The sequence below is a fragment of the Cucurbita pepo genome, chromosome LG03 (genome assembly GCF_002806865.2).
Source record: "Cucurbita pepo subsp. pepo cultivar mu-cu-16 chromosome LG03, ASM280686v2, whole genome shotgun sequence".
NCBI classification, from domain to species: Eukaryota; Viridiplantae; Streptophyta; class Magnoliopsida; order Cucurbitales; family Cucurbitaceae; genus Cucurbita; species Cucurbita pepo.
Genome location: NC_036640.1, coordinates 5,654,709 through 5,680,011, shown reverse-complemented (window position 1 = coordinate 5,680,011; position 25,303 = coordinate 5,654,709). Strand labels below are relative to the sequence as shown.

Genomic DNA, 25,303 nt, shown 5'->3' with positions numbered 1-25,303 from the left:
ATTTTGACAAACTTTTGCATAAAAGTCGAGACGAACTCTAAAAAGGACGAACTTTGAGTTTCTAGTCATTCTGACCAAAGCAAAAGGTTCGGGACAGGTTTGAAAGATCGAGCCTCGAACATCCAAGCTCGAACCTAATATACTAATTAAATACTATGGATTAAAATAACATATTTGAGTAAACTAGGTGATTCCCTATAGTAACATATTTGGCTTACAAAAGAGGGCAAATACTTGGAGGAGCTCTTAAGCTCCATGAGATATATATATACATACAATTTGTACATAATAAAGAACAAACGAAGGCGGATCCATTTCCAATTCGAAATTGTTCATCACATTACTATGAAAGCTTCCATCATCTTCCGTGAAGATCAAAGAAACCCTACTTTCAGAGCCAAAATCCCTCTCAATTTCTTTGGTTTCCCCTTCCGTTCCGCCATTCAACTTGCTGAACCTGATAATCTCTCTTTCACCTTCACCTCTTTCTTCAGATCCGGCCCTGCTTTCAACTTCTCTTACCGTCCCAATGATTCTCTCGCCCCTTTCACTCTCGCCGTCAAGGCCGGAATCGGACTCTACGGCTCCTCCATTGACTCTCCTATGAATTTCACCGCCGAATTCAACCTTCCAGGTAATAAACCCCCTCGGTTCTTCCTTCACTTCAGGCCTCGACTCGGCGATTTCACTCTCCGCAGATCGGTCCAGTCGCACACCGCGAGTTTTAATTTGCCTCTGGATGATGATCTTGCTGCTATGAGTAGCGGCAAATCCGTCGATGGCGGCGAATCTTCGGGAGAAGTTCATGCTGACCTAGGTCTCGGAAATACGATACTCTCAGGCCAGAGAATCCATTGCTCGGGGATATTTAATCGATTCCATGATCTGCTCTCGACTGGGGAGATTAACGCGAGATCGACATTTAAGGTCAAGAACTCGGCGTCGGTGAAGTTCCAATGGTGCATGAGGTTTCCGATGAGCATGAAGAAGGAAGAGTTTACGGCCAAGGTTATGCTCTCCAAACTGCCATATCTAGCATTAAGAAAGATCAAAATCGAACTCGCGAAGGCCAGCGACAGCGAACGAGAAAGCAATGAGGCCGTCAGCGCCGGAGAGATTTCAGTCTTGAAGAAACATTTGGACGATTTACGGACAGAAAGCCGGTGGATGAAGAAGAACATAGAGCAACTTCGGTCAGAGATCGGTGACCAGATGGCTGCACCGGCGAATCCGCCGGTTGAATCTCGGAAGAAAAGATGAGTTAGAAAAAAGCGTCAACGGGGTCCACTTTTTTTGTGGACTCAAAACGGAAGTCGCGTGATCGATCCAGGCCCGTGAGCCCATTGGGCTTTCTGAGGCTAATAATGAGATCCTGAGGGACTGATGGGCAATAATTGAAGTTGGCAGGACTTCAGTTGCAAATTCCTTCTTCCGGCAAAANATCCTGAGGGACTGATGGGCAATAATTGAAGTTGGCAGGACTGCAGTTGCAAATTCCTTCTTTCGGCAAGAAGCTTGGACAAATTGCAATACCATGTATGCCCATCTTGTCTCAATTTGTGTCCAATATTTAATTATTTTCATACTCTGATATCATTATTTTTAAATTCAATTATAAATAATTTCATATATATATATATATATATATATATATCCATGATTTTGGGTATATTCTAAATAAAATTAAGGGAAAATAACAATAACCCACTAATAAAAAATCTAAATTGATTCACTTGTGACTATTTAGGATCATTAATGTTTCTGGAACTCATAATTGATGGCAACGGTGGTTTATTCATCAAATGCACCTGGACGACGACGAAGAGCTACAGCCAAAATCACTCAAAAAGGTGACCTTTAATTCTTTAGGAATAAAGAGAAATGATTGGTTGTGTTGGGTCACATGGAATTTAATATTTTAGGAGTTTCTTTTTTTATACCTAAATGATGTTGTACAGAGACAAATGAATTGTTCCATGAAATTAGTCGAGATGCATAGAACCTAATCCGAACTCTAAAATGAATCTAACCCGNTGGTTGTGTTGGGTCACATGGAATTTAATATTTTAGGAGTTTTTTTTTTTTATACCTAAATGTTGTACAGAGACAAATGAATTGTTCCATGAAATTAGTTGAGATGCATAGAACCTAATCCAAACTCGAAAATGAATCTAACCTGAACTTGAAAATGAAAATGAGTTAATGATAAAATTAAAATTTGGGTATTGGAGACAAAATGTTGATTGGTTTATTTAAGATTAGAGCTTTGTACTACTTCAAATAACTTTGTACTAGTTGTACCAGTTGTTACCATTATAAAAAAAAACTTTGAACAGAAAAGAATTTTTTTCTTTTGAGATGAAGCTACATGGCGACATTATGTCCTTATCATNACTTTGTACTAGTTGTACCAGTTGTTACCATTATAAAAAAAACTTTGAACAGAAAAGAATTTTTTTCTTTTGAGATGAAGCTACATGGCGACATTATGTCCTTATCATTACAAGAAAGTGGATCAAACACCCTCATCTGTTCTTATATATACCATTTACATTTTATTGTATTCCTTCATATGATTATGATATGACTGACCAACTATTGATGAGTGATTACAATGGGCTTTGTCAACTCTCTTATTTGGGATCGCCATTGCTTGATTTCTATGTTTTTGAAGGATGTGAAACTTTCTCTGAAGCAGAGTCTTCATTTGTATCCTCCAACACTGAAGATGATCAACATCACCTTCCTTTCTCATCTTTTACTTTTGATTCATCAAAGCATCAAGGAGAAGCTCAAGAACAATCAAGCTGCTNTTCTATGTTTTTGAAGGATGTGAAACTTTCTCTGAAGCAGAGTCTTCATTTGTATCCACCAACACTGAAGATGATCAACCTCACCTTCATTTCTCATCTTTTACTTTTGATTCATCAAAGCATCAAGGAGAAGCTCAAGAACAATCAAGCTGCTGCCAAGAGTTCAGCGGTGACTGTTCCTGGTCATGGGAAGAGTTGATGGGGAATGAGAATAAAAAGGTTTGTCGATTAGTCCGTTCTGTTTTGTTTTGGTTTGGTTCATTTTGGTCTTTGTAATTCCCTATATGATGAATTTGATTCGTATATTGTGTTTAAACCTTTTCTTTTTTGGTTCTTGTTCTCTTTTTCGTTGTGTTTCAGTCAAAATCAAGGATTGGTTCGNCGATTAGTCCGTTCTGTTTTGTTTTGGTTTGGTTCATTTTGGTCTTTGTAATTCCCTATATGATGAATTTGATTCGTATATTTTGTGTTTAAACCTTTTCTTTTTTGGTTCTTGTTCTCTTTTTCGTTGTGTTTCAGTCAAAATCAAGGATTGGTTCGAAGAAGCGAATTAAATGGACTGAAGAACTTCACCAGAAATTCATGAATTGTGTGGATCAGCTTGGTGGCACTCGAAGTAAGTAACGTTTTTGGTAAATGAGGATATCCCCATCTGAATTAGTAACTCTGTTTGTTACAAAAGTGCAGAAGCCACACCAAAGCAACTCCTCCACTTGATGAAAACTGAAGGATTGACTCTCATCCATATAAAAAGCCACTTGCAGGTTTGTATACAGAAAAAGCTACCAAAATTTCACTCTAAATTTCTTATTCTTTTGATTTAGTTTTTAACCAAATGGTTTTCCGTTTCAGAAATACCGCATTTCACAGCATATTCGAGATTTTTCAAAAGGTATGTTTTATGAATTACAGAACGTGTCAATCTAGATAGTTAACGTCTTATACATTAAAAAGTATAATCACTAAAATAAAATGTTAAGATTGTCACGAGTACCCAAACTAGAAATATAATTTAACTGAAACTCTCAGCTAAACCAAACAAATAACGACGTGTTTTTCAAATCTCCATATCCCCTCGTGTACTAAAAGTCGACATNCTAGATAGTTAACGTCTTATACATTAAAAAGTATAATCACTACAATAAAATGTTAAGATTGTCACGAGTATCCAAACTAGAAATATAATTTAACTGAAACTCTCAGCTAAACCAAACAAACAACGACGTGTTTTTCAAATCTCCATATCCCCTCGTGTACTAAAAGTCGACGTGTTTGTGAAGCAGGAAAATCCGAGAGAGAAACTGACAAGGAACTGATGCTGGCTAACCAAAACAGGTAGATTTGTGTACTTGAGTTGCATTTACATTAATCACAACAAGAAAACGTTACAAACTTTCCTTACATATCCAAGCAGAGGGAAGCAGCTGGTGGAAGCAGCGAGACAACTACTTGCTACACAGAGTANTTTACATTAATCACAACAAGAAAACGTTACAAACTTTCCTTATATATCCAAGCAGAGGGAAGCAGCTGGTGGAAGCAGCGAGACAACTACTTGCTACACAGAGTAGTTTGAATGAACAATTGGAGGTCTGATTGAATGTTCCTTAGAAGTTATAATTTCATCAAATTTGACATCAAACATGAACAAATAATAGAACCTCATGCTTTATTCAAAAGTTGATGCTTGGGTTTTGGGTACAGGTTCAGAAGAACTTGATATCAGCTATTGAAGAACAATTGAAGCAACTGAGAGGAGTTTTAGAACGAAGAGGGAAACCTGTNCATGCTTTATTCAAAAGTTGATGCTTGGGTTTTGGGTACAGGTTCAGAAGAACTTGATATCAGCTATTGAAGAACAAATGAAGCAACTGAGAGGAGTTTTAGAACGAAGAGGGAAACCTGTTGTGTTTAGAAATGAGGAAGAGAGAAAATAAAATGGAGTTTGGTTGAATCAGAAAAATGTGTTCTTTCTACTGTCATCTTTTGATGTCAATATCCCTTCAATCTTCAACAAAAGTAACTCACATTTAAACACGCAAATAAAGGGTTACAGTAACAGAGATTCACNCAACAAAAGTAACTCACATTTAAACACGCAAATAAAGGGTTATAGTAACAGAAATTCACGAGACAAAATCAAGCAGAGGTAGTATACAATAATGGTTTCAAGTCCGATGTATAGTAAAAATGGTAACTTATTATATCATATTAGACCCGAAACAAGCAACACATGCAGAAGTACCGCCATTTAACATGATCTTATAAACCACAACCACAACCACAAATACACACACACACACACATATATATATATATATATATTGGTTTTAAATGAAAATATCCCTATCGGTATTACTTATCTTTCAAGCCGAGCACAAATTTGAATCCTTCTCGAAAAGTATTGCCAACAATCAAGAAACTGCACTCAAAGATCTTGTTCAGCTCCCTATCATGGCTGGAACTAGAAACCAGCCCATCCAGCAGGTTGTGAAGATACGTCGGTGTTTTTCGGTTCACCACCAGTACGTTGTTGTGGACTATTCCTTTCACCAGTAAATCCAGATTTGTTGGAGCTTCCAGCAGACACGGCTGTGAAACTCTCAGCTCCGAAGCCCCAGCTTTCGAAACCGGTGTTGTCTGAAGAAGAAGCCTGCTTTCTCGACAGGCTTCTAGTTCTCACAGATTTGACTTCCTTCTCGGTCGTAACAGGCTGCTGGTTTGAGGATTCTTCTGCAAAGGCCTGCCATGGCTTTGCATCAGGGATAGGAGTACTCGAATCGGCCTTTTGCAGCTGAGAGGTGAAATTAACACAAATCATTTTACGTTACATAATGATGGGAGCTTTCCCTGCAATGAAGAATATCAAATCCACGGGACGAAAAAGAAAGTGAGGGCATACCCGAGGCATGGCAGAAGGTTGAACGTCCCGTGAGTTATGACTTTTTATTTCAACTTTCTTTGGTGAGGGACTCCTAGCAGCAAGTGCTTGCTTGAGCTCCTGTATCTCTTGCCTCTGAGAACGGCAGATGGCAGACAACTTTTCAAATTTGGATGTGATTTCAGCTTTCTCCACATTTGCTTGCTTCAGTTGCTCCTTCAACTTCTCCACCTCAGCCTCTAATGCTACTTCCTTTCCTGGTCTGTTGTTAGTGACATCAGAACTGAATTTGGAGGTATCAAACTCAGAAACAAAATTGTTAAAAGCTTTATCCTGGAAAGCTGCACTCTCGGTTTTTGATGCTTTTGATCCCTCGGAACCACGGTCTGTTTCATTCTGGAAAAACGATAATTTGATGTCACTGAATGAACCACTGTCTGTCACTGTCTTGTTTGACTTTTGGACTACATCCCCAGGACTAGCATTCTTAAGCGAAGAATGATTATTTGGATTAATCCTGTCATGTTTTGATGAGCGAGAAGTTGACTCTTCATCGAACCTAATTCTGTTGGTATCCTCGTTGACGGTGTCATTGGCATGTTGAGTAGACCAGAAAGCACCCAGCGATCCTCCACCTCCACCTCCACCTGCTGCCTTAGGCATATGTGCTGCTGCTTGTGACGAACTTTTAACTGAAGGAACTGCGGGTGGACTTCTACGAGGCATAGGAGACGACTTGTTCACAGGGTTGGAAATGCCTGATAAGATATCATTCATATCAACAAACTTCAACACCAAACCATAATTTTTAAGCCCTTCACACATTTGTCCAACTAGAGATATAAATGACCTCTGTTTTCTAAACTAACTCGATAATGAATAACTAGTAAATGCTCCTGAAGAATAAGATTTTATTTGATGCCATCATGTATCCTACCTCCTATCTGAGACATTGATTAAAAAGTATCTTAAGGGAAAGAGATCTAATCAAACTAGTGAATGCTAAAGCTACCTTCACCCTCACCTTCCTGTTTGTCTGTAGAGGGCATGTCAGGTGGCTGATCAGGTAATGACTTCTGTGATTCAACTGGTAGCTGGTCATTAGCACGAAACCAGACCTGTCACAACACAAACAAACCCTAAGATTAGGAAGGAATTATGAAAATCCTGACACCTATTATTGTCATGGACATGAGAAATCTAAACTAACCTAAATTCATGGAGATGAATGGCCAATCAAGCAAAGCGCTTGCCTGCGTGATATCTGGTCTGTCATTTGGTGACGCTTGGAGCATATCTCTGATTAGGTTTGTAATCGATGAGCTATATTTAGGTAACTCTGGTATTCGATAGTTCCCATTTAAAATTTGAAGTTTTGACTCTCCATCAAAAGCACTTTTGAAGTAACATATGCGGAAGAGAAGACACCCAAGAGCCTGTCATGTAATAGAATTCAAATCTCAATTATAAAAGGAACATCAAACACTTAAACGTGTATAGAATGTATGAGATCAATCATCCTCAATATATGTCTTGAATTTTAATTTTTGGGCGATTTGTTGGATAATATGCAATGTCGACCTTCCTCGCTTCAAGATCAATAGTTAACATGGTAATCCGCCTGTAAGCTACCTCATATATGATAAATCAAAGTTGTGTTCAACCAAGAAGAAGAGTGCTAAGAATCATAATAAGTGTATACATAAACTCTATATCACAATTGATGTTTTGATAGAGAGGAAGACTTCACATACCCATATATCAACTTTCTCATTTATAAGCTCTCTCCGGTATAGATCCCACATCTGTTCCATAACAGTAAAAAGATCAAAATAATGACAAACATATTTACAACCAGAGATCACAACTGCAAGTTGTTTTTTAGGATATGGATCCCTTAATACCTCAGGGGCTCTATAGGCTGGTGTAGTGTACTTCCTGATGTTATCTTCTTCCACTCCCATTTCCTCAGGCTTCTCGAAACGCTTGTGGTTTGTAGAAGTGCTTCCAAAATCACATAATTTCCAGAGGCCATCTGAGCCTAACAAAAGATTTTCAGCTTTCAAATCTCTGAAAATTGCAATGACAAGGGAAAATCAATAATTAGTAGTGCAATAAAAGAATCGCTATTAAAAAGAATCAAGATTTTAGTGTAGTCATTAGACTCGGTAACAAAAAACATAGACAACACCATCATTACAAAAACCATGCACCATTGACCGATGTTTCCAAACATGGTTGGATTAGATCAACCAAAACCATATACAACAAAAAATAGAGCGTAGACATGACTTCAAAGCTATTGAGTAGAGATCTTTTTACCCTGAATTACAAAGCTTCAAATTAACAACCAAACTACTAGCTGAGAAAATCGCGTCGGTTCATTAACTAGTTATGAAATATGGCAGAATCAAGATTTTGTATATTATTACAACTTAAAAGATCATCACATTGCTGGGGTATAGATAACTAGCTACCGTGTTTTACCTGTGAGCAATTGGCGGGGAATGACAATGCATTGCAAATACTGCATTACAAACATCTCTGAAAATTAAGAGAACTTGATTTTCATCAAAGTATCCAGCTCCTCTACTCTCCAGGACACTAACCAAAGACTTCTCACAAAATTCCATCACAAGTAGAGCTTCCTTTGTGCGTCCCATATCTATGATAGTGTGGGCATAAAGTGTAACAACATTGGGGTGGCCCCTAAGTGATTTCATAACTGAAACCTCCTTCAACACCAATTCAAGAGATTCCTCATCATTGCATATAATGTGCTTCAAAGCATACTGATTCGAAATGTGTACAGCATCCTTAGCTAAGTACACACAAGAGAATCCTCCTTCAGCAATGACGTTTCTTACTTGAATCTTAAGATTTCCAACATCGATTGATCGACCCTCAAGACCAGATGGCTCTTTGTGCATGAAAGGCTTGAACCTCCACATGGTTTATAGATGTATAACGAAACTGAAACGGAATACATACAAATGAAAACATTATTAATATTACAATACACAAAAAGTCCCCTTCTTTTGGCAGATTTAAAAGCGAAAAATTGGAGCTGAAATGAACAACAAAAGATCATTCACAATCTATTCCTCGATCAGGTTGTAAACTTAAACCCTAAAACCTCAAATCCCAATCAGTTCCAGAAAAATAGCATTCACATTCGCTCATAAAAAGCAGATCCAATACTAGTCAACCAATTGCAATGGCATTGCTTCTTGGATCTTAAGGTACAAAGCAAAAAAGTACATAAAATTTCAAAATCCAATCAACTGTATACCCAGAACACAATCAACGCATCTAAAGATCACTAGCCAATGTCCAATCCAAACAACGCCCTGGGATCTAGGAGTACAGCAGGGCACCCAATAACCATAGCGCAAGAATGAAAAACTAAACCCTAACTCCGACCTCAAGCATCACTAAAATGGGAAAAGAACAACAATCCAATTCGATTCCATAGCAAAACAGAATTACAAGCAAAGATAACAATCTGTAATCACCGGAAATTAGAAGCAAAACAACACGTGGAGATTTGGAAACTTACCCTACCTTGATGAAGAGGCGAGTTATGGAAGAGCAAGGAGGGGGTCAGAATCCGATGGAATTTAAGACGGAGGAGATGGGTGGCGATTGAGATCTGGGAGTTTGCTTGTGGATCCAGAAAGACGAAGAGAGATGAAATCTAAAGCTATATCTCACCTCCTGACGCAGACAGAGGGAAAAGAGGGTACCAAACGAAAGCCCTCTCTCAAGATTGTTAAATGTTTTTATATATATATAATTACATTATCCTACATTATAAAAAATATATATTTTATAAAAAAAAAAATATATTATTTTAAACCCATTAAAAATTTTGGTTCATGTGCTAACTCCGAGACCTCGGACCTTGGCTTAGTAACGAACGAATGGGAGCTCAAAGAGCTTTCTTGGGTTGGTTCAATGCATACAAACTAACATATTACTAACTTTCCTTTTACGACTTCTTTTGTTGTGTTTATCTGATCGCAAATTGAGCGTTTCATGGTTTGCTTAACTGGTGGTTGAGGGCTCTCTTTGTCTCAATTTCTTGGGTTGTCCGGGTTGTCCAGGTTGTCTTCTTAATATGGAAGGTAAAGTTTTGTCATAACTCCGTGCATGTCTATAATTTTCACCGTTTATGGGATAAATCATATGAGCATAACGTAATTCATAAGTAGTAGCAATCATTAATATAGTCTTTTGTAACGGCTTGATTTTTCTATTAAAAATAAGATCGCCATGAATGCATAACATGATTGTTAAGTGCGGAAACGTTCATTTAAAATATTTTATAGACTTAAAAATTCGTAACAAAATTTTAAAACAAAACAAGTGAAATTTAAATAAAATAAAGAAGAGAATATAATGCAGTATCCTAACACTAGTTTCATAGCCTTCATCGACCAAATGCAGTCATCATCCATACAAAATGTAAGAATAACACGTGACTTTAGTATTTTAAGAAATACTCAATATCCCCACGTTTCGGGTATAATAGTGACATTAGTGTGAAGGGATGGTCTCATTTGTTTTAGAACCATGGTTCCCTTCAACCAACTCAAGGGTTTTTAGCCTATTCCTTACTGTACAACCATATCTTTAACCTTGTTTATTGGTTTTTTCGCGCGATTATTTTTATCTTTTATAAACGTTTTAAAATTACATATACCAGAAATGCAACTATAAATAACTGAATAAAGGAGAGGATGCATGAATGAACTAAGAACGGAATGAAAACAATCCTAAAAATAGAATGACTAAGCAAAATTTTAAAAAAATTGGGAGTCTCTGCCTATACCAACAAGGTACACCTCCCTTTTCGGTGGCTTAATCATAAGAATTTCATGGTTGTGTATGCTTTATTTGGAGCAGTTCTACGTCAGTGACCTCTTAGAAATTTTTCTAACGTGCATGTGAGTAAAAACAAAGCATACTAGTAACCTGACCATGACCGGGATGTAAGTGAATGTCTAGGCCAAGCCCATCAATGAATGACCCTATCCCCTTGAGACCAAGATGAAGATTTTGGGCCAAGTTGCCAACGGCCCATAATTGACATTTACAATTTGCACTCTTTTTCTTATTTTAATAATAATTACTACATAATATGCCTTTAAAACAAATATTCGATTATGCATATATTTTAAATAAAAACTAAATTATTATATTTAGTTTATTTGTCTATTTATCTTATCTTGTTAATCAAGCACATACGCGCTTAATAATTAATGTCACACTTATTTATTTAAGAATATGCCAACAATAAAATAATTTAAAGACTTCTATAATAATAATATTCAATTATAATCGTAAATTCACCTCGTGGATTCAGACCAAGATTCAGACAAGGATTTGAAATTTAGATTCACCAGTTGTTGGCTTCAACTATCTTTTGCGGCATGATCATGTTACCTACTAGTAACTTGTAAAAGTGAAATATATATGTGCGGATCAATAGTAAATCATCTTCCTCCCTGGAAAACAAAGAGTATAGTTAGAAGGACCTGACCGTAACTCTACAGTCGAGCTGCTTCGTTCCTCTCCCTATCGGTCGAGAAACAACTTTCCTGTCAAACCCTTTTCTGTCTGTATCAATTTCTAACTATGGGACCCTTCTCTCCTTCTTTTTCTTATTTCCATATAGGTGGTAGATCGACCCGCGTGTTCTCATCTAATAAAGATGTACAATACTCGTAGAGACTAGAGAATGGGTCAAGTAAACTCCTTCGGAATCGGTTTAGATTCCGGATTTAATATGAATTGACTCTCCTATATAGANTTTCTATTTCTCATTCTTAACAATATAGCGACGTATCGAGCATTTGACTAACTTACACCATATAATATATATTATAAAGAAAGTGGATACTAAGTAGAGGAAATACAAATGAGAAACCAACAAAAACAAAAAGAAAATTCAGTCCTTTCTTTTGCTTTTTACCCTTTTTTAAAACAAAGAAAAGAAAAAAGAAAGTCAGAGATTGAGGGTGACATGAGCAGAATTAATGCACATGCCAAAGGGGACAATGCTCACATGATACAAACATGGTTCCTCCTCTCCTTCGCTTCCCAAGTTCATACCATTTTCTGTTTGTTTCTCGAGAAAATTCACCCTCTTCTTTGACCTTCGATTACTCTATTGGTTTCGTTCGAGCTAAATTACTAAATACCCAATTCAAAAATAGCATAAAGATATAACCTTTAAATATAAACTATCAGTAAATATATGGTATTGTCTCGAACGTTATCTGTCTCTTTCATTCTAATCATTCTCTCTTTCAAAGACTTGACTACCAAAAGGGCTTATCGTTTGTGAATGGACTTTTTTCGTCCTTGACATTGAGTGAAATAATAACAAAAATGTATGGAAAAGCGGGTTTGATGGTAATTTCACACCCGAGTATGTGCCCTTCATGTAACGAAAAGTGGCCAACCACATTGACCCACATAGCATGTTCTTTTCTTTGTTATCACAAGAAATAGTGCCCTATATGATTTGGTATTAATTGAGCAACCTTCAAACTATGCATGAAACCAGCCATTATTAATTATTTTGCCTACCATTTTGGATTCAAGTAGGGTTTCAATCAAATGCATCCAAATTATAACTATTTTTATCCAATATAAAAAAAAATTATAATTATCTATATTAAAATTTTCTACGAGACATACAAAATTTATGGATATTTTTATTAATTTAGTAATTTATTTTTGTTGTGCGTTCTTAAAAAGGATTTAGTTTTTTTATTTATTGGTTTAAATTCTCCGAATAAAAATTTAAAATACAAAGACAACATTGCCTTTTAAAATTATGAATGATATCGCTACATAATAGTTGCACGAGGGGCTAAAACAATGATTAGTTATAGCACATGTTATATTAAACAAAATTTGTCCGACTTTAAGACAAATCATATTAGCATAGAATCATCTTACACTTTAGGAATGAATATTAGAAAGAAATAATTGTTGATGCGAGATTTTGGCCGAGGGTTCACATCAGGTAGTGATTGATTGAAAGACTGATCTAACCAATAAGGACAAAAACCCGTATAAAAATGAAGCGAGGTGCAATACAGTCCAATACCTAAGTCAATGTTTAGACTCTAACAGTGTCTAGTTGAGCTAGAATAGTATTGTATGTCTCTTTAGTGAGATAAGCGAATCCCTTTTGTTTATTCCATTTTTCATTGTCCCACTATCGGGATTATACACAGTCACGAAAAGTAAGAAAAGAAGGAGCATGCACCTTGGCTAAGTTAGTACCCAACTCAGTAGGTTAAACTCATTGTGTGTATTTGGTGTCTCCTTGTCTATTTGGTTCACGCGGCTCTTCAAAGGTTTATAGATCTCGTTTATAAATCTCGACTTCATTACTAATCGTGTTTTTCTCGAAGTTCAAATCCCAAATTTAGAATGCTTTTAGATATCGACGAAAAAAAAAAGGTCTTGTAGGCATCACATGGGGATGACCCCAACCCTATGTTAACCATTCCCAAATTTGTGGCTCTAAAGTCTTTAAAAACTTTGATAATAGTGTTTTTATTGCTTCAATGAATTTGCATGTGATGTGCCCAAAATATTTGCTTACATTTTTAGACATTCAAATATAATTCTTTTTTTTAATCATTTAATCTTACAAACACAAACATCATTCATGAACAAGGGGCCTAAATGTCACACCCATTATTTTTATATTATTGTCTTATTATTATTATTATTATTTTTTTAAGATGGGTAGTAAAAAAAAAAAAAAAAAAATTAATTAATTAAAATTTTAATCTATTTAATAAAACTAAAAAGAAATAGACCCATAACAGAATTAAGCTAAATTAATAAAAAAAAATATTCCTATCATATTTATCTCAAAAATACTTCTAAACTTTTAAAAATTTTAATATTACGTTGCACTTTAAAAAAAAATAAAAAATACCCCTAAAATAAATAAATATATATATATATACTAATACTCTTCAATTTTTTTAAAAAATTTAAAAATATTTTTAGGGTTAATATTATATTTAAAAAAATATTCATAAATTTAAAACTAGCATGAGTACCCTTTACTTTTAAAAAATTATTATTGTTAATATATGGACGAAAACCGTCTATTGTTATCTTATAGATTATCAACAAACATTTTAATGTTACTTTGAAAAGACGTGTATTTATGATAAAAGTATTTTTTTATTTTCTTTTCTAAGTTTAAAAATGTTTTTTAAGGTTTTTAAAAAATTAAAAGGCATCAATGAAAATTTTAAAAATTTAAAGGTATTCTTAAAAAGTTCAAAGGCATTATTGAATTTTTTAAAAATATAAGGATATTTTTCCGACAAAATATAAAATTAAAGTGTATTTTTATTAATTTAAAAGGTTAATGAATTAAATTTTATATTTTTAATTAAAATACAAAAGAGATTGACATGGTTAATAAAAAGAAAAAAAAAATGTATTTTTTTTTCCAGTTATAATGTTCTATTTTTATTATTAAAATTTTGTGGAAGCAACCAAAATTACTTAAATTTTATTTATTAAATAACAATGAATGGAGTGGTTCAACTGATTTTTCTCACTTTTATATTAACCATCCAACTGAATGTGACAGAAGTACATGAATGAACAGAGACAACATTTAAATGAGAGCAATTTTAAGAATAAAATGACTAAAAAATGTTTAACATAATTGAAAGTTACGGTGATACTCAAGTAAAAGAGCGGTACATGAATTAACCAATACCACTTTCTAAAGAGAGCAATCGTTAGGATAGGATGACTAAGAAAGATTTAAAGGAAATAAAAATTACTTCCTATACCATTAAGATGCATGCACGTTCATTTTTTGTAGCCCAATCATAGGAACTTCTTGAGAATAAGATGACTAAGAAAGACTTAAAAGGAAATGAAAATTACTATCTATACCATCAAAATGCACCTTCCTTTTTGGTGGCTCAATCATAGGAGTTTCGTGGTTAAGCGTGATTTACTTGAAGCAATTCTATGTTGGGTAACATCATATGAATTTTCCTGGGATGCGTGTGAGTGAGGACAAAACATGTTGGTCTTGTTCACTCTTAAGAAGCAAGGAGCAAGTAACTTGACCATGTCGCAAGCGATGTAGAGGAATATTGGGGTCATTAAGTGCCAAATCTAGATTTCAAATCCTAGGCATGAGCCGTTGCAGTTACTACCTAAATGAACAAGGTGCACCTTCTTTTTCCTTTTCAGTGGCTGGGTCATAGGAACTCCGAAGTTGAGCATATTTTGTTTGGACCTCTTGGAATTTTTTCTCGCAAGCTTGTGTGTGAAGACAAAACATACTGAATGGACCCGTGTTGGTTTGCTAGAATAGTATTCACTCTTATAAGCGAAAAGTATATGACATGACCATATGGTAGAAGATGCAAGGGAACACAGAAGAGGAAAAAGAAAACCAACCCAAAAATAAAATGAATGAATTGAGATAAAAGAAAGGGCCAAAAATAAGGCCAACTATTGGGTGAAGTACACCAACCATTAGTAAAAATGCACCAAATATATATATATATATAGATATGATTATAAGTGGTTTGGTAATATGGAATTATATTATTCCAACAAATCCAATAATAACCCAATAAAATCCATTTTAATTATTCATTTTTTATTCATCATTCAATAGTTGTTAAGAAACAATTTCGTTATTCAACTCTAATATATATATATATATATTTTAATAAATTGAATATTGAAAAGAGAGTCATATGATTATTAATTTAATTTAATTTAATTTAGACGCTAACCACAATTATTAAAGAAAATAGTTTAATCAATGCGAAAATAAATGATTTAGTTTCTAAGTCTAATGATAGACGAGGTGGTGAATGATATATTTTAAAAAAATTATGGAGAATATTAAACTAAATAATAATATGAAAAAAAGAAATTAAAATGTTAATTTTAAAATTTTATGTTTGACAGTATTTTTGGGCGTTTGGCGTTTATTTTCAGTTAATTAAAAATTTTAATTAATTTTAATAAATAGAACACGTGGCATCTAAATTAAAATAATCATAATTTGTATGGTTTAGGCATAAAGCTTCAAAATTGGGGAACTTTTATTTTGGTCTTAGTCAACAATCAATTGAATTTTACACTAAATTCTAAGCTCCCATCACTTTCAAAGTTTTCCATATATATTATTTTAACAATTATTTTTACAAAAATATTAAAATAGAAAAATGAGTTATTGTATTTTTTTTTAAAATATAAATGATAGGTTTAGAAAATATAAATTATTTTATTATTTGGTTGAGTAAAAATTTTGTTTTTCTTTTTCTCTTTTAGTTGGGAATGGGGCAAATGAAAATTTGTTCCTAAAATATTTATTTATTTATTTTTAAACATTTATTTAAGATTTTCCCCACGATTTAAATATATATTTTGAAAAAAATTATTTTAAAGAGTAGATGGAGAATAAATAATGATTATATATATATATATATAATTGTATGTTAAGTAAAAATGCGTTTTAAAATTAACAATATAGTTCTTTTGAGAGAACTCATTAATTCATTCAGACATAATTTTTTTATTTATTTAAACTTAATTTAACTTAAATAAGTTAATAATTCAACCAAATTGGACATTTATTGAATTTTTTGAGCCATAAAAAATTGAGTAAATATAAGAAAATAACCAAACACGTCACAAGTTTAGCATTTGGCAAAACAAACAGCTGGAGCCTTGTAGGCTGAAGGAACCCCATTGGATTGGGTTGGAAACTATCAATCATCCAGACACCCACATATCTCATATCTCTTTCGATTACCCATTTTTATAATATTATTCAATTTATTTCGTTTTATGTCGATGAAGATTGACTTTGACATTTATCCAAATTGTCATAATATTCATTAATTCGTCCGCTACATTTTATAGCTACTCGTTCATCGTCAATAAATAAATTTTATTTTTCAAGTATTATAATTAAAAAAATTTATATAAGTTTTTCATATTAATTATTTTTTAGTTGTTATTCTTATTATTAGCATATAAAAGAAAATAAGTTGAAAGAAAAGAAATATGAAAGTTTTATGAAAAATGGGTGTTGCTGATGGGGATGGGTCCATAATGGAAACCCACGTGGCAAGGGATGCCAGCGTGGAGAGAAAATGGAAGCCAGCTGGCAGGGAAATGAAATTGTTGGTGGAAAATAATTGAGGACGGGGTATTTTGATTGGATGAGAGTGGCATATTAGGACAGGGAAACAACAGCCTGTCTTGGAATAACGGCAGCATAATCANTTTTTTTTTTTTTTTTTTTTTTTCTTTTTTTAAATATTGTTTCGAAAATATATTTAAACTTTTAAATTTTTTATTTAATTTTTAAATTTTTTAAAAGAATTTCAAAACATTTTCATAGTTGAAAATATAGTTGGGCATGTAGTTGCATTGAAATTCATTGAAAGTATTTACACCCATTCATTTAAATAATAAATATATGAGCATTATTTTTTTTTTTATATAAAAAAATATTATCATACAAATTTTAGAATTAAAATACTAATATACGTTAAAAAAAAACATTAATTTAGGTATAATTTAACCGATATCTTTATTTAAATTAAATTAAACGATAAATATTATAAAAAATTATAATATAAAGTATCAATCACATTTAAATATACATAAAAATTTCATCTTAGTCAAAATTTGAACATGGTGTACTGTCACACACCCAAATTTATTTATTTATTCCTTTTTTTTTTGTACAAGTAATTAAGGTTTATAGGCTTAAAATTAACAACTTTTTAATTATAAATTTTATTTCATGCTATATATATATATATTTAATATGTAAAAATAATATTTAAAAATTGATGGGACATTTGAAATTTAAAATAATAATTACCGAACCTAAAAAAAATTCAGGCAATAAATAGTCATAATTGTCGTTTCAGAACTTCACACGTCTCAGAAATATTTAACAGTTAAAATAAGCATAGGGGTATAGTTGTCATTTCATAAATAAATGGGTATTATTCTATTTAATCTTACTTAAGGAATTATAATTATGATTAATTTTCTTTTTAGAATTTAATAATAATTAAAAATTTAAGCCAATATAAAGAGCTCCAAGCTTCCTTTCAAAACAAGGCCGCTGATTTTGGTCAGCAACGCGTAATCATAATCAGGAAAATTCCTTCTCTTCTTCCCGCCGCTTGCTTTTCTTCTTCTAATGAGATTCATAATCTGATAGAGGAAGTGATTTCGTGTTAGAGCTTGTGAGTTTGATCTCTGGCTTGTCAATGGCGAAGAAGAACAGTAATTCCAAGAAGCAATGTTACATTTCGGTTCCATCTCAAATCATAAACTCTTTGTCTTCTTCTTCTCTTCAATCTCTTCTTGATTCGCCGAAGAAATCTTCTAAACATTACGACAAGTATCTCAGTCTTTTCACTTACAGAGCCTCCAAGAAGCTTTGGCTTCTGGCTATTTTTCTCTTTGGTTTTTTGGGGATGCTTAAGCTTACTTTGAATCTCGATCCTTTAATCGCTTATGTTTCGTACCCTTGCTTCATGTCGCAATCGCAATCGCAGGGTTTGGTCTCTAATAGGGTTTTGAAGTCGGGTGCAATCGATCGAGAAAGAGAAAATGCTCTGAAGGATGAGAGTATGAACGATTCTATCCAATCGCTTCGGCCGATTTCAAATGGGGTTTTGAAGTCTGATGAGGGTTTTGGAGATGGAAATGAACAGCAGGAGTTCTGGAAGCAGCCTGATGGATTGGGCTACAAACCGTGTTTGGATTTCAGCCAAGAATATAAAAGAACAACCACTGGAGTTATTAGTGAGAGGACTAAGTATCTGATGGTGGTAGTTTCTGGTGGGATGAATCAACAGAGAAATCAGATCGTTGATGCTGTTGTGATTGCTAGAATCCTCGGGGCTGCTCTGGTTGTTCCAATCTTTCAAGTGAACGTCATCTGGGGAGATGAAAGGTATATGAACACGATTGATATATATATTGATTTGAAGTAGATATCCATTTTTTGTCTATTTGTTTGATGAAGTATTTGATTCATAAGAACTGGAATAGATTCTGTGTTTTCTCATATATCAGTTGCTAAGTTTGTTTGTGTGCTTATGTTTGATGGTTGCAGTGAGTTTTCTGATATATTTGATTTGGAGCATTTCAAGAATGTCCTGGCAGATGATGTTCATATAGTTTCATCGCTGCCATCGACACATCTGATGACTCGTCCCGTGGAGGAAAAATCGACTCCACATCACGTCTCACCCAGTTGGATTCGGTCGCGTTACCTCAGGAAGGTTAGGATAATCAAAGGAATTTTGGTGTTTGTTCTTCTAGCTGCCATGGCTTCTCTTTGAAGCTCACTGCTAAAAAAAATGGCTGCCTTCTTGAATGATAGGAAAAGAATCTGTTGATAACTGTTCTGCTAGTTTTCATTATATCCTTACCGTATAATTTACTCTTTTTCATCACAAAGCATCTTTGAAAATTGCTTTTGAATGTGTCACACAATACATTTGAACTAAATAGTAACTCATTCTAATGTTTGTAGTAGAGTTTTTGAGACCATTCGTGTTGCCATAGTGCATGGATATTGGATTGAAGTTTCGTTTCTCACTACTAAACCCGAAAGCTTAAATTGTGAGACACACATCGGTTGGGAAGGAGAACGAAACATTCTTTATAAGGGTGTGGAAACATCTTTCTAGCGTTTTAAAAAAAAAAAGCTTCGAGGGAAAGCCTAAATAGGACAATATCTGCTAGCGGTGGGCTTGGGTTGTTACAAAAATATATTTACTCTTTTTACGTGTGGGCGTGGATGTTAATTTGATTTTACGATGAATAATTACTAGAGCAGTTGGTTTCGTGCATAATTTGAACTACAAGTGTAAGTCTGTCTGTCTAGATTCATACACAACATATATGCCCTGCCTTTTAAGGTTGACCAAACAGCTACATATTACCAACTAAAGCTTTTGTGTCATCTAGCTGTCGTTATGTTTTTTGACAGAGTTTTTATGTTCTTTGTCACTGCAAAACATTTTGGTTAGTAACTTGACGATATTAAGGTACGTGTGTTGAATTTCACAGCTAAGACGAGAAGGGGTACTGCTGCTGCGTGGCTTGGACTCGAGGCTTTCTAAGGATCTTCCTTCTGATCTTCAAAAGCTCAGATGCAAGGTATTATAGGTTTTTTTCTTCTTGTAAACAACTCTTTTTGATCTCTTGATTAGTTGTTTGTCGCTTAGACTCAGTCGAGTTAGACAAAAACATATCGAGTTTTTATCGTGGCTGCTTCAGAAGTAATTTTGCCATAATAATGCTGATGAAATGAGGGGATATCAGTGTTAATTGTTGTTCTTTTTCCTGTTTGTGCTTTAGGTTGCTTTTCATGCTTTGAGGTTCGCTCCACCAATTGTGGAATTCGGTAACAAGCTTACGGAGAGAATGCGAAGCAAAGGACCGTACCTCGCTCTTCATTTACGAATGGAGAAGGATGTATGGGTGAGAACCGGTTGTCTACCTGGGTTGAGCCCGGAATATGATGAGATGATAAACAACGAAAGAATACGAAGACCCGAACTCTTAACTGCCAGATCAAACATGAGCTACCATGATAGAAAACTTGCAGGCCTTTGTCCCCTGAATGCCTATGAGGTTATGAGGTAAAGATATCTTAACCATGCGCTTGTCATTGTTGATCATTTACTGTTTTAGGTTCTGCTTGACTAAATCTCTCAACGTACTCAGGTTACTGAAAGCGCTCGGCGCACCGGGGGATACGAGAATATATTGGGCCGGAGGGCAACCGCTAGGAGGAAAAGAAGCCCTGCAACCATTAATAAGGGAGTTCCCAAACTTTTACAACAAGGAAGATCTTGCTTTGGCGAGCGAACTCGAACCTTTTACGAAAAAAGCTTCGTTTATGGCTGCTATTGACTATATTGTTTGTGAGAGCAGCGATGTTTTCATGCCTTCTCACGGAGGAAATATGGGCCATGCCATTCAGGTACAGATTCTTCTTCTACTACTAGTTCACTGGTGTCGTGTGAAAACACTTGCTTCTCGAGTTCGATCATAAGATCATAACGAGTCGGTTGTTCGTTCTATTACAGGGACACAGGGCTTACGCTGGGCACAAGAAGTACATAACACCAAACAAAAGGCACATGCTTCCCTTCTTCTTGGATTCCTCACTCCCTGAAGCAGAGTTTAACAAGATCATCAAGGTGCTGCATCAGGACTCCCTTGGACAGCCCGAACTTCGAACGAGCAAAGTCGGCCGAGATGTTACCAAGTACCCTATTCCTGAATGTATGTGCAACAGCAGCTCTGATGCTCATACCAAATAAGTCAAACAGCTCATCGCTGGTACTACCGACATAGCAAAAGCCTCGAGCAACCAGAGTTTAAGTCCACAAAGCCTCGGAAATCCCGGGTTGATCGTTGGCGTCGTCTCGGGGCAACAAAGTACCGGAGGAAGAAGATTTTGGTGCAGGCAGCAATGAGATAAAATATGCAGTTGTGAACCGAAGAATGCAGGCCAGATTATATGTAAATGAGTGAGAGAAAGATGGGTATATTATAAGAGAAGTAGAAGGAATAGCATAACACTGTATAATTCTTTGATTCTTTACAGAATAAGTTATTTTCATTGTAAACACCAATTTTTGTTGTATGAAATGATTCGTTATTGTAATAACACTTCGTCAATACTTTTTAAAATCAATTAGCTATTAGACTTAAATTTATATTTTGTTTTTAATACATCCAAACTTATATGATATGATGTAAACACTTTATTATATATTTAACTTAATGCTTAAATGTCTCCGATCTCAACTTACGTTTATTTTATTATAATAAAGAATATTGACTCGAGTTATTTTCTCTACTCCTTTTCGAAAATGAAGGGCAGGTTAGTTGATAACCATCTTTTGGCTAACTTAGCCTTTTCCGTCCCTCAAGACCAATAAGAGGTAGTACTTGAATATTCACCGGTTAGCTGATAACCATCTTTCGGCTAACTTAGCCTTCACCGTCCCTCAAGACCAATAAGAGGTAGTACTTGAATATTCGCCGGTTAGCTGATAACCATCTTTCGGCTAACTTAGCCTTCTCCGTCCCTCAAGACCAATAAGAGGTAGTACTTGAATATTCATAGGGACCAATAAGAGGTAGTACTTGAATATTCGCCGGTTAGCTGATTCAACTAACTTAGCCTTCTCCGTCCCTCAGGACCAATAAGAGGTAGTACTTGAATATTCACAGGGATCAATAAGAGGTAGTACTTGAATATTCACCAATTGTCCATCAAATACGCCTTTTGGCCTGATCTTAGGTCCTGGCTGACCCTCCGTGGACGAACCTTGTAGAAGAACCCTTACACTTTAGGGGCATTAGATTCTCAGCAATGTTTGCGGTATTCAAGCCGACATTGTCGCTTCCTCTAGTCCACCACTTTTTATAAAAAAAAATGTTATATTGTCAAAAATACTCGTAAATTATAATATTGATTTTAATTCTTAAAATTGAATATAGGCTCTTATGACTTTGTTTTGGGCTTCACCAGTGTTTCCCAAAATGTCTCGTAACAATAGAGAGAGTATTATTTGATTATAAATCCATGATCATTCCCTAAATTAGTGGACTCGGACCTTCATCGTCCAACACAAATAATTGAGTTGGATCTAAAAAAAACATCTTTAAAAACATAAAATGAAAAATTTTAATGAAAAATTGAAGTCAAAGTTTAAAAACATTAATGGTAAAAATTAAATGCATAAATGTATAATTTTGTCATCTTGTTATTTAAAAAATAAGCCTTGGACAATTGTCATCCATGTACTATTTCTCATTTTTTTAACCAAAAAAATGTTTTTTAATTTAAAGATTATTATTGAAATTTTAAAAATTTGAAAATATTTTAATTAATTTAGCTTAAAAATACAGCAAATATGGTAATTGGTAGATTATTTATAAAGAAAAAAAGAAAAAAGAAATTATATTTCCGATTTTTGCGCTGACAGCTGACAATTTATCTCATAGGGCATTTCGCCCAAATTCACACACTGCAATTTCACTTTCGTTCTTTCAACAGTGATTCTTCAAAAATGCCGCTGAAGCTACAGGACGCCACCGTCTCCGACTTCAATGCTGTATTCGACAAATTCCGATCGGAACTGCCGAACAACAAAGCTAATTTCATCCTCTTCTTGGCCGACAAAGACCCCTCCACCTCTCTCAGCTGGTGTCCTGGTACACCAATTCTCTTCTACTTCTTTGTTTTTTCCCCGCTTTTTCTGATACTTCTGAAGATTTTTTTTTTCATTTTTTTGTGGATGCTGTGATTACCGATCTCCAAAGGAAGATGATAATCGTGAACGTTACGCCATTGCTGTTTTTTTAAATTGGGAATTTGTTCTAATCCTGGTTCTGTCGTTGCTTCTCGATTTTGATTGCTTGCGTTTTGCCTTCCGAGTAAAATAATTGTAACATGTGTTTGAAGTCCTCGAGTTTTCCTAATCAATTGGAGGGGGATAACGATATCTATGCACACACACACACACACACCATGTGCTACAGGAGAGACAAGGTTCAAGTATGTGTCCATTTTATGTCATTTATCGCATACTCTATCTATGAAATTAGATTTTCCTTTGCATGCAATGAAAAACACTTGAAGGAATTAGTTAACTGAAGAAATTATCTGCACAAATGGGTTTCTGTATTTGACTACGAGATTCTATATCATGGAGCTGACACTGAGAATCAAAATTTGGAGGTCTCTTGTGATTCTGTATTCATGACTAAACTAGGAATTTCTTTTTCAAGTTTGCTTACATTTTGGTTTAAGGATGGTCTCCAAGAGCATGAACTTTTTGCAGTGTGGGATTTCTTGGATCATTCCTAGTTCCCACTTTGAGCTTTACATGTTCGATGCAATGTCTAGATGGAAACATCACGATAGTATTTGATACATTGCTGAATTTGGATTATGTAGCTTCTATTTTGTGCCAAATGGATCCCTTACAAATTCATCATATGTTAAAGTTAACAAATACTATGCATAAAATTAAGTGTTTCCTAAATCATTAAATTTTCAATTATGTCCAATAGGTAATTTTTGGTGTATCATTGTCACTGTAGAAAAATCATGGACAATAAAGAAGGAACGTACATTTTCCATTTAAGTAGTTTTCTCCATTATCTACGAAATGCTGGACTAGGATTGTAATAGCCCAAGCTCATCGCTAGCAAATGTTGTCCTCTAACAACCTAAGCCCACTGCTAGCAATTATTGCCCTCTTTGGGTTTAATGCTTCGTTCCCCTTTGCAACCGATGTGGGATCTCACAATCTATCCCCTTTCGGGACTCAGCGTCCTCGCTGGCACTCGTTCCCCTCTTCAATCAATGGAGATCTCACAATTCACTCCCCTTCAGGGACCAATGTTCTCGCTGGCACACCACCAGTGTCCACCCTCATTCGGGGCTCAGCGTCTTTGCTGGCACACCGCCCAATGTCTGGCTCTGATACCATTTGTAACAGTCCAAACCCACCGCTAGCTGATTTTGTCCTCTTTGGGCTTTCCCTTTCGAGTTTCCCCTTCCCCTTCCCCTCAAGGTTTTTTAAACATGCATTTGCTAGAAAGAAGTTTTCACACTCTTATAAATAATGTTTCGTTCGCCCTTCCAATCGATGTGGGATCTCACAAGGATAGAGATAATTCTTTCTTCCACCATTTGAGTCTACTTACCTCCAATCAATAAGAATTATTAGATGTATTGTATTAGTATTAGCAAGTACAAGAGCAACTCAATTGGTCAATAGGTTTGAATTTTCCACCTGTTTGCTGTAGAAACAGGATGCAATCATTAATTGATCTTGACTGTTTGGTTTTTGTGTCAGACTGTGTGAGAGCTGAACCAGTAATCTACAAAAAACTGGAAGCAGCATCGGAGGATATCGCACTTCTGAGAGCCTATGTTGGAGATAGACCAACATGGAGGAATCCCAGGCATCCATGGAGAGTGGATTCTAGGTTCAAGCTTACTGGAGTTCCAACGCTGGTCCGATGGGAGGCGAATGATAAAATCAGTGGTCGCCTTGAAGACCATGAAGCTCATGTGGAGAAGAAAATTGATGCCCTTATTGCCAATTAACCATTGTTAGTGTCTGCTCCATAACACATCGTGGGAAGCACCTTTTCCAACTTAATATGCACTACATTCCTGAGGAACTTATATGTGATACCTCAGTTATAGAACTATCCCATAAATAAAGCTTCCTGAGAGTTCAATCAGTATATCAGTTTACTATTCCGCTGAAAATGGAAGAACACTTTGGGTTTCTTCGTATAGATCTCCATTAAAAATTTGACATTTTTTTTTTCTGGAAACCAGAAAAAATGTGTCCTTTTTGCATTCATCTCTCCTAAGTTTCTAATAGTAATGATTTCTTATAGCTTTTATAGGGGCCATTTCTTAACATTCTCCATTTTTTTTTAATAATTTTAAACTTTTGAGTTAAGTTTTAATTATTATGCTTCTAAACTCAAG

General features: G+C 34.9%; 5 protein-coding genes across 8 annotated transcripts; 4 read left to right on the top strand and 1 right to left on the bottom strand.

Annotated features, from left to right (window-relative positions):
* The first annotated feature begins 345 nt into the window (after positions 1-345).
* On the top strand, positions 346-1,260 carry LOC111789609. Its single transcript, XM_023670234.1, has one exon. The coding sequence runs from the start codon at positions 346-348 to the stop codon at positions 1,258-1,260; it is 915 nt and encodes a 304-aa protein (XP_023526002.1).
* Positions 1,261-1,447: 187 nt separating this feature from the next.
* On the top strand, positions 1,448-4,874 carry LOC111790017 (myb family transcription factor PHL5-like). 3 transcript variants are annotated; one of them, XM_023670779.1, is made up of 9 exons: positions 1,448-1,536; positions 1,748-1,850; positions 2,934-3,032; positions 3,333-3,429; positions 3,501-3,577; positions 3,666-3,705; positions 4,094-4,148; positions 4,334-4,403; positions 4,640-4,874. In XM_023670779.1, exons 2-9 carry the CDS (start codon positions 1,803-1,805, stop codon positions 4,748-4,750), a joined length of 597 nt encoding a protein of 198 aa, XP_023526547.1. In that variant the 5' UTR covers positions 1,448-1,536; positions 1,748-1,802; the 3' UTR covers positions 4,751-4,874. The 3 variants fall into 3 exon arrangements, with proteins under 3 accessions (XP_023526547.1, XP_023526545.1, XP_023526544.1); XM_023670777.1 differs by having other exon boundaries at positions 2,854-3,032; positions 4,097-4,148; XM_023670776.1 differs by having other exon boundaries at positions 2,854-3,032.
* Positions 4,875-4,976: 102 nt separating this feature from the next.
* Positions 4,977-9,459, bottom strand: LOC111790841 (probable serine/threonine-protein kinase DDB_G0280111). Of its 2 annotated transcripts, none has more exons than XM_023671930.1 (8): positions 9,254-9,459; positions 8,182-8,667; positions 7,599-7,764; positions 7,449-7,499; positions 6,948-7,130; positions 6,719-6,812; positions 5,716-6,452; positions 4,977-5,607 (listed from the first exon to the last, which is right to left on the bottom strand). In XM_023671930.1, the coding sequence occupies exons 2-8, from the start codon at positions 8,643-8,645 to the stop codon at positions 5,278-5,280; spliced, it is 2,025 nt and encodes a 674-aa protein (XP_023527698.1). In that variant the 5' UTR covers positions 8,646-8,667; positions 9,254-9,459; the 3' UTR covers positions 4,977-5,277. The 2 variants fall into 2 exon arrangements, with proteins under 2 accessions (XP_023527698.1, XP_023527699.1); XM_023671931.1 differs by having other exon boundaries at positions 9,259-9,449.
* Positions 9,460-17,852: 8,393 nt separating this feature from the next.
* Positions 17,853-21,472, top strand: LOC111791492 (O-fucosyltransferase 20-like). The gene is made up of 6 exons (XM_023672864.1): positions 17,853-18,709; positions 18,872-19,040; positions 19,834-19,923; positions 20,125-20,408; positions 20,494-20,752; positions 20,859-21,472. Exons 1-6 carry the CDS (start codon positions 18,018-18,020, stop codon positions 21,093-21,095), a joined length of 1,731 nt encoding a protein of 576 aa, XP_023528632.1. The 5' UTR covers positions 17,853-18,017; the 3' UTR covers positions 21,096-21,472.
* A 1,296-nt stretch (positions 21,473-22,768) lies between these two features.
* Positions 22,769-25,085, top strand: LOC111789830 (thioredoxin-like protein Clot). Its single transcript, XM_023670533.1, has 2 exons — positions 22,769-23,001; positions 24,654-25,085. Exons 1-2 carry the CDS (start codon positions 22,857-22,859, stop codon positions 24,905-24,907), a joined length of 399 nt encoding a protein of 132 aa, XP_023526301.1. The 5' UTR covers positions 22,769-22,856; the 3' UTR covers positions 24,908-25,085.
* Positions 25,086-25,303: the final 218 nt, after the last annotated feature.

Coding starts and splice junctions, on each gene's coding strand:
- LOC111789609 (XM_023670234.1), top strand. CDS start 346: ATGAAAGCTTCCATCATCTTCCGTGAAGATCAAAGAAACCCTACTTTC.
- LOC111790017 (XM_023670776.1), top strand. CDS start 1,778: ATGGCAACGGTGGTTTATTCATCAAATGCACCTGGACGACGACGAAGA. Junction 3,578..3,665: donor ATATAAAAAGCCACTTGCAG/GTTTGTATACAG, acceptor TTTCCGTTTCAG/AAATACCGCATTTCACAGCA. Junction 3,706..4,093: donor TATTCGAGATTTTTCAAAAG/GTATGTTTTATG, acceptor GTGTTTGTGAAG/CAGGAAAATCCGAGAGAGAA.
- LOC111790841 (XM_023671930.1), bottom strand. CDS start 8,645: ATGTGGAGGTTCAAGCCTTTCATGCACAAAGAGCCATCTGGTCTTGAG. Junction 6,813..6,947: donor ACAGACCAGATATCACGCAG/GCAAGCGCTTTG, acceptor GTGTTGTGACAG/GTCTGGTTTCGTGCTAATGA. Junction 5,608..5,715: donor AACCTTCTGCCATGCCTCGG/GTATGCCCTCAC, acceptor TTCACCTCTCAG/CTGCAAAAGGCCGATTCGAG.
- LOC111791492 (XM_023672864.1), top strand. CDS start 18,018: ATGGCGAAGAAGAACAGTAATTCCAAGAAGCAATGTTACATTTCGGTT. Junction 19,041..19,833: donor GGTCGCGTTACCTCAGGAAG/GTTAGGATAATC, acceptor TGAATTTCACAG/CTAAGACGAGAAGGGGTACT. Junction 20,753..20,858: donor ATATGGGCCATGCCATTCAG/GTACAGATTCTT, acceptor GTTCTATTACAG/GGACACAGGGCTTACGCTGG.
- LOC111789830 (XM_023670533.1), top strand. CDS start 22,857: ATGCCGCTGAAGCTACAGGACGCCACCGTCTCCGACTTCAATGCTGTA. Junction 23,002..24,653: donor CTCTCTCAGCTGGTGTCCTG/GTACACCAATTC, acceptor TTTTTGTGTCAG/ACTGTGTGAGAGCTGAACCA.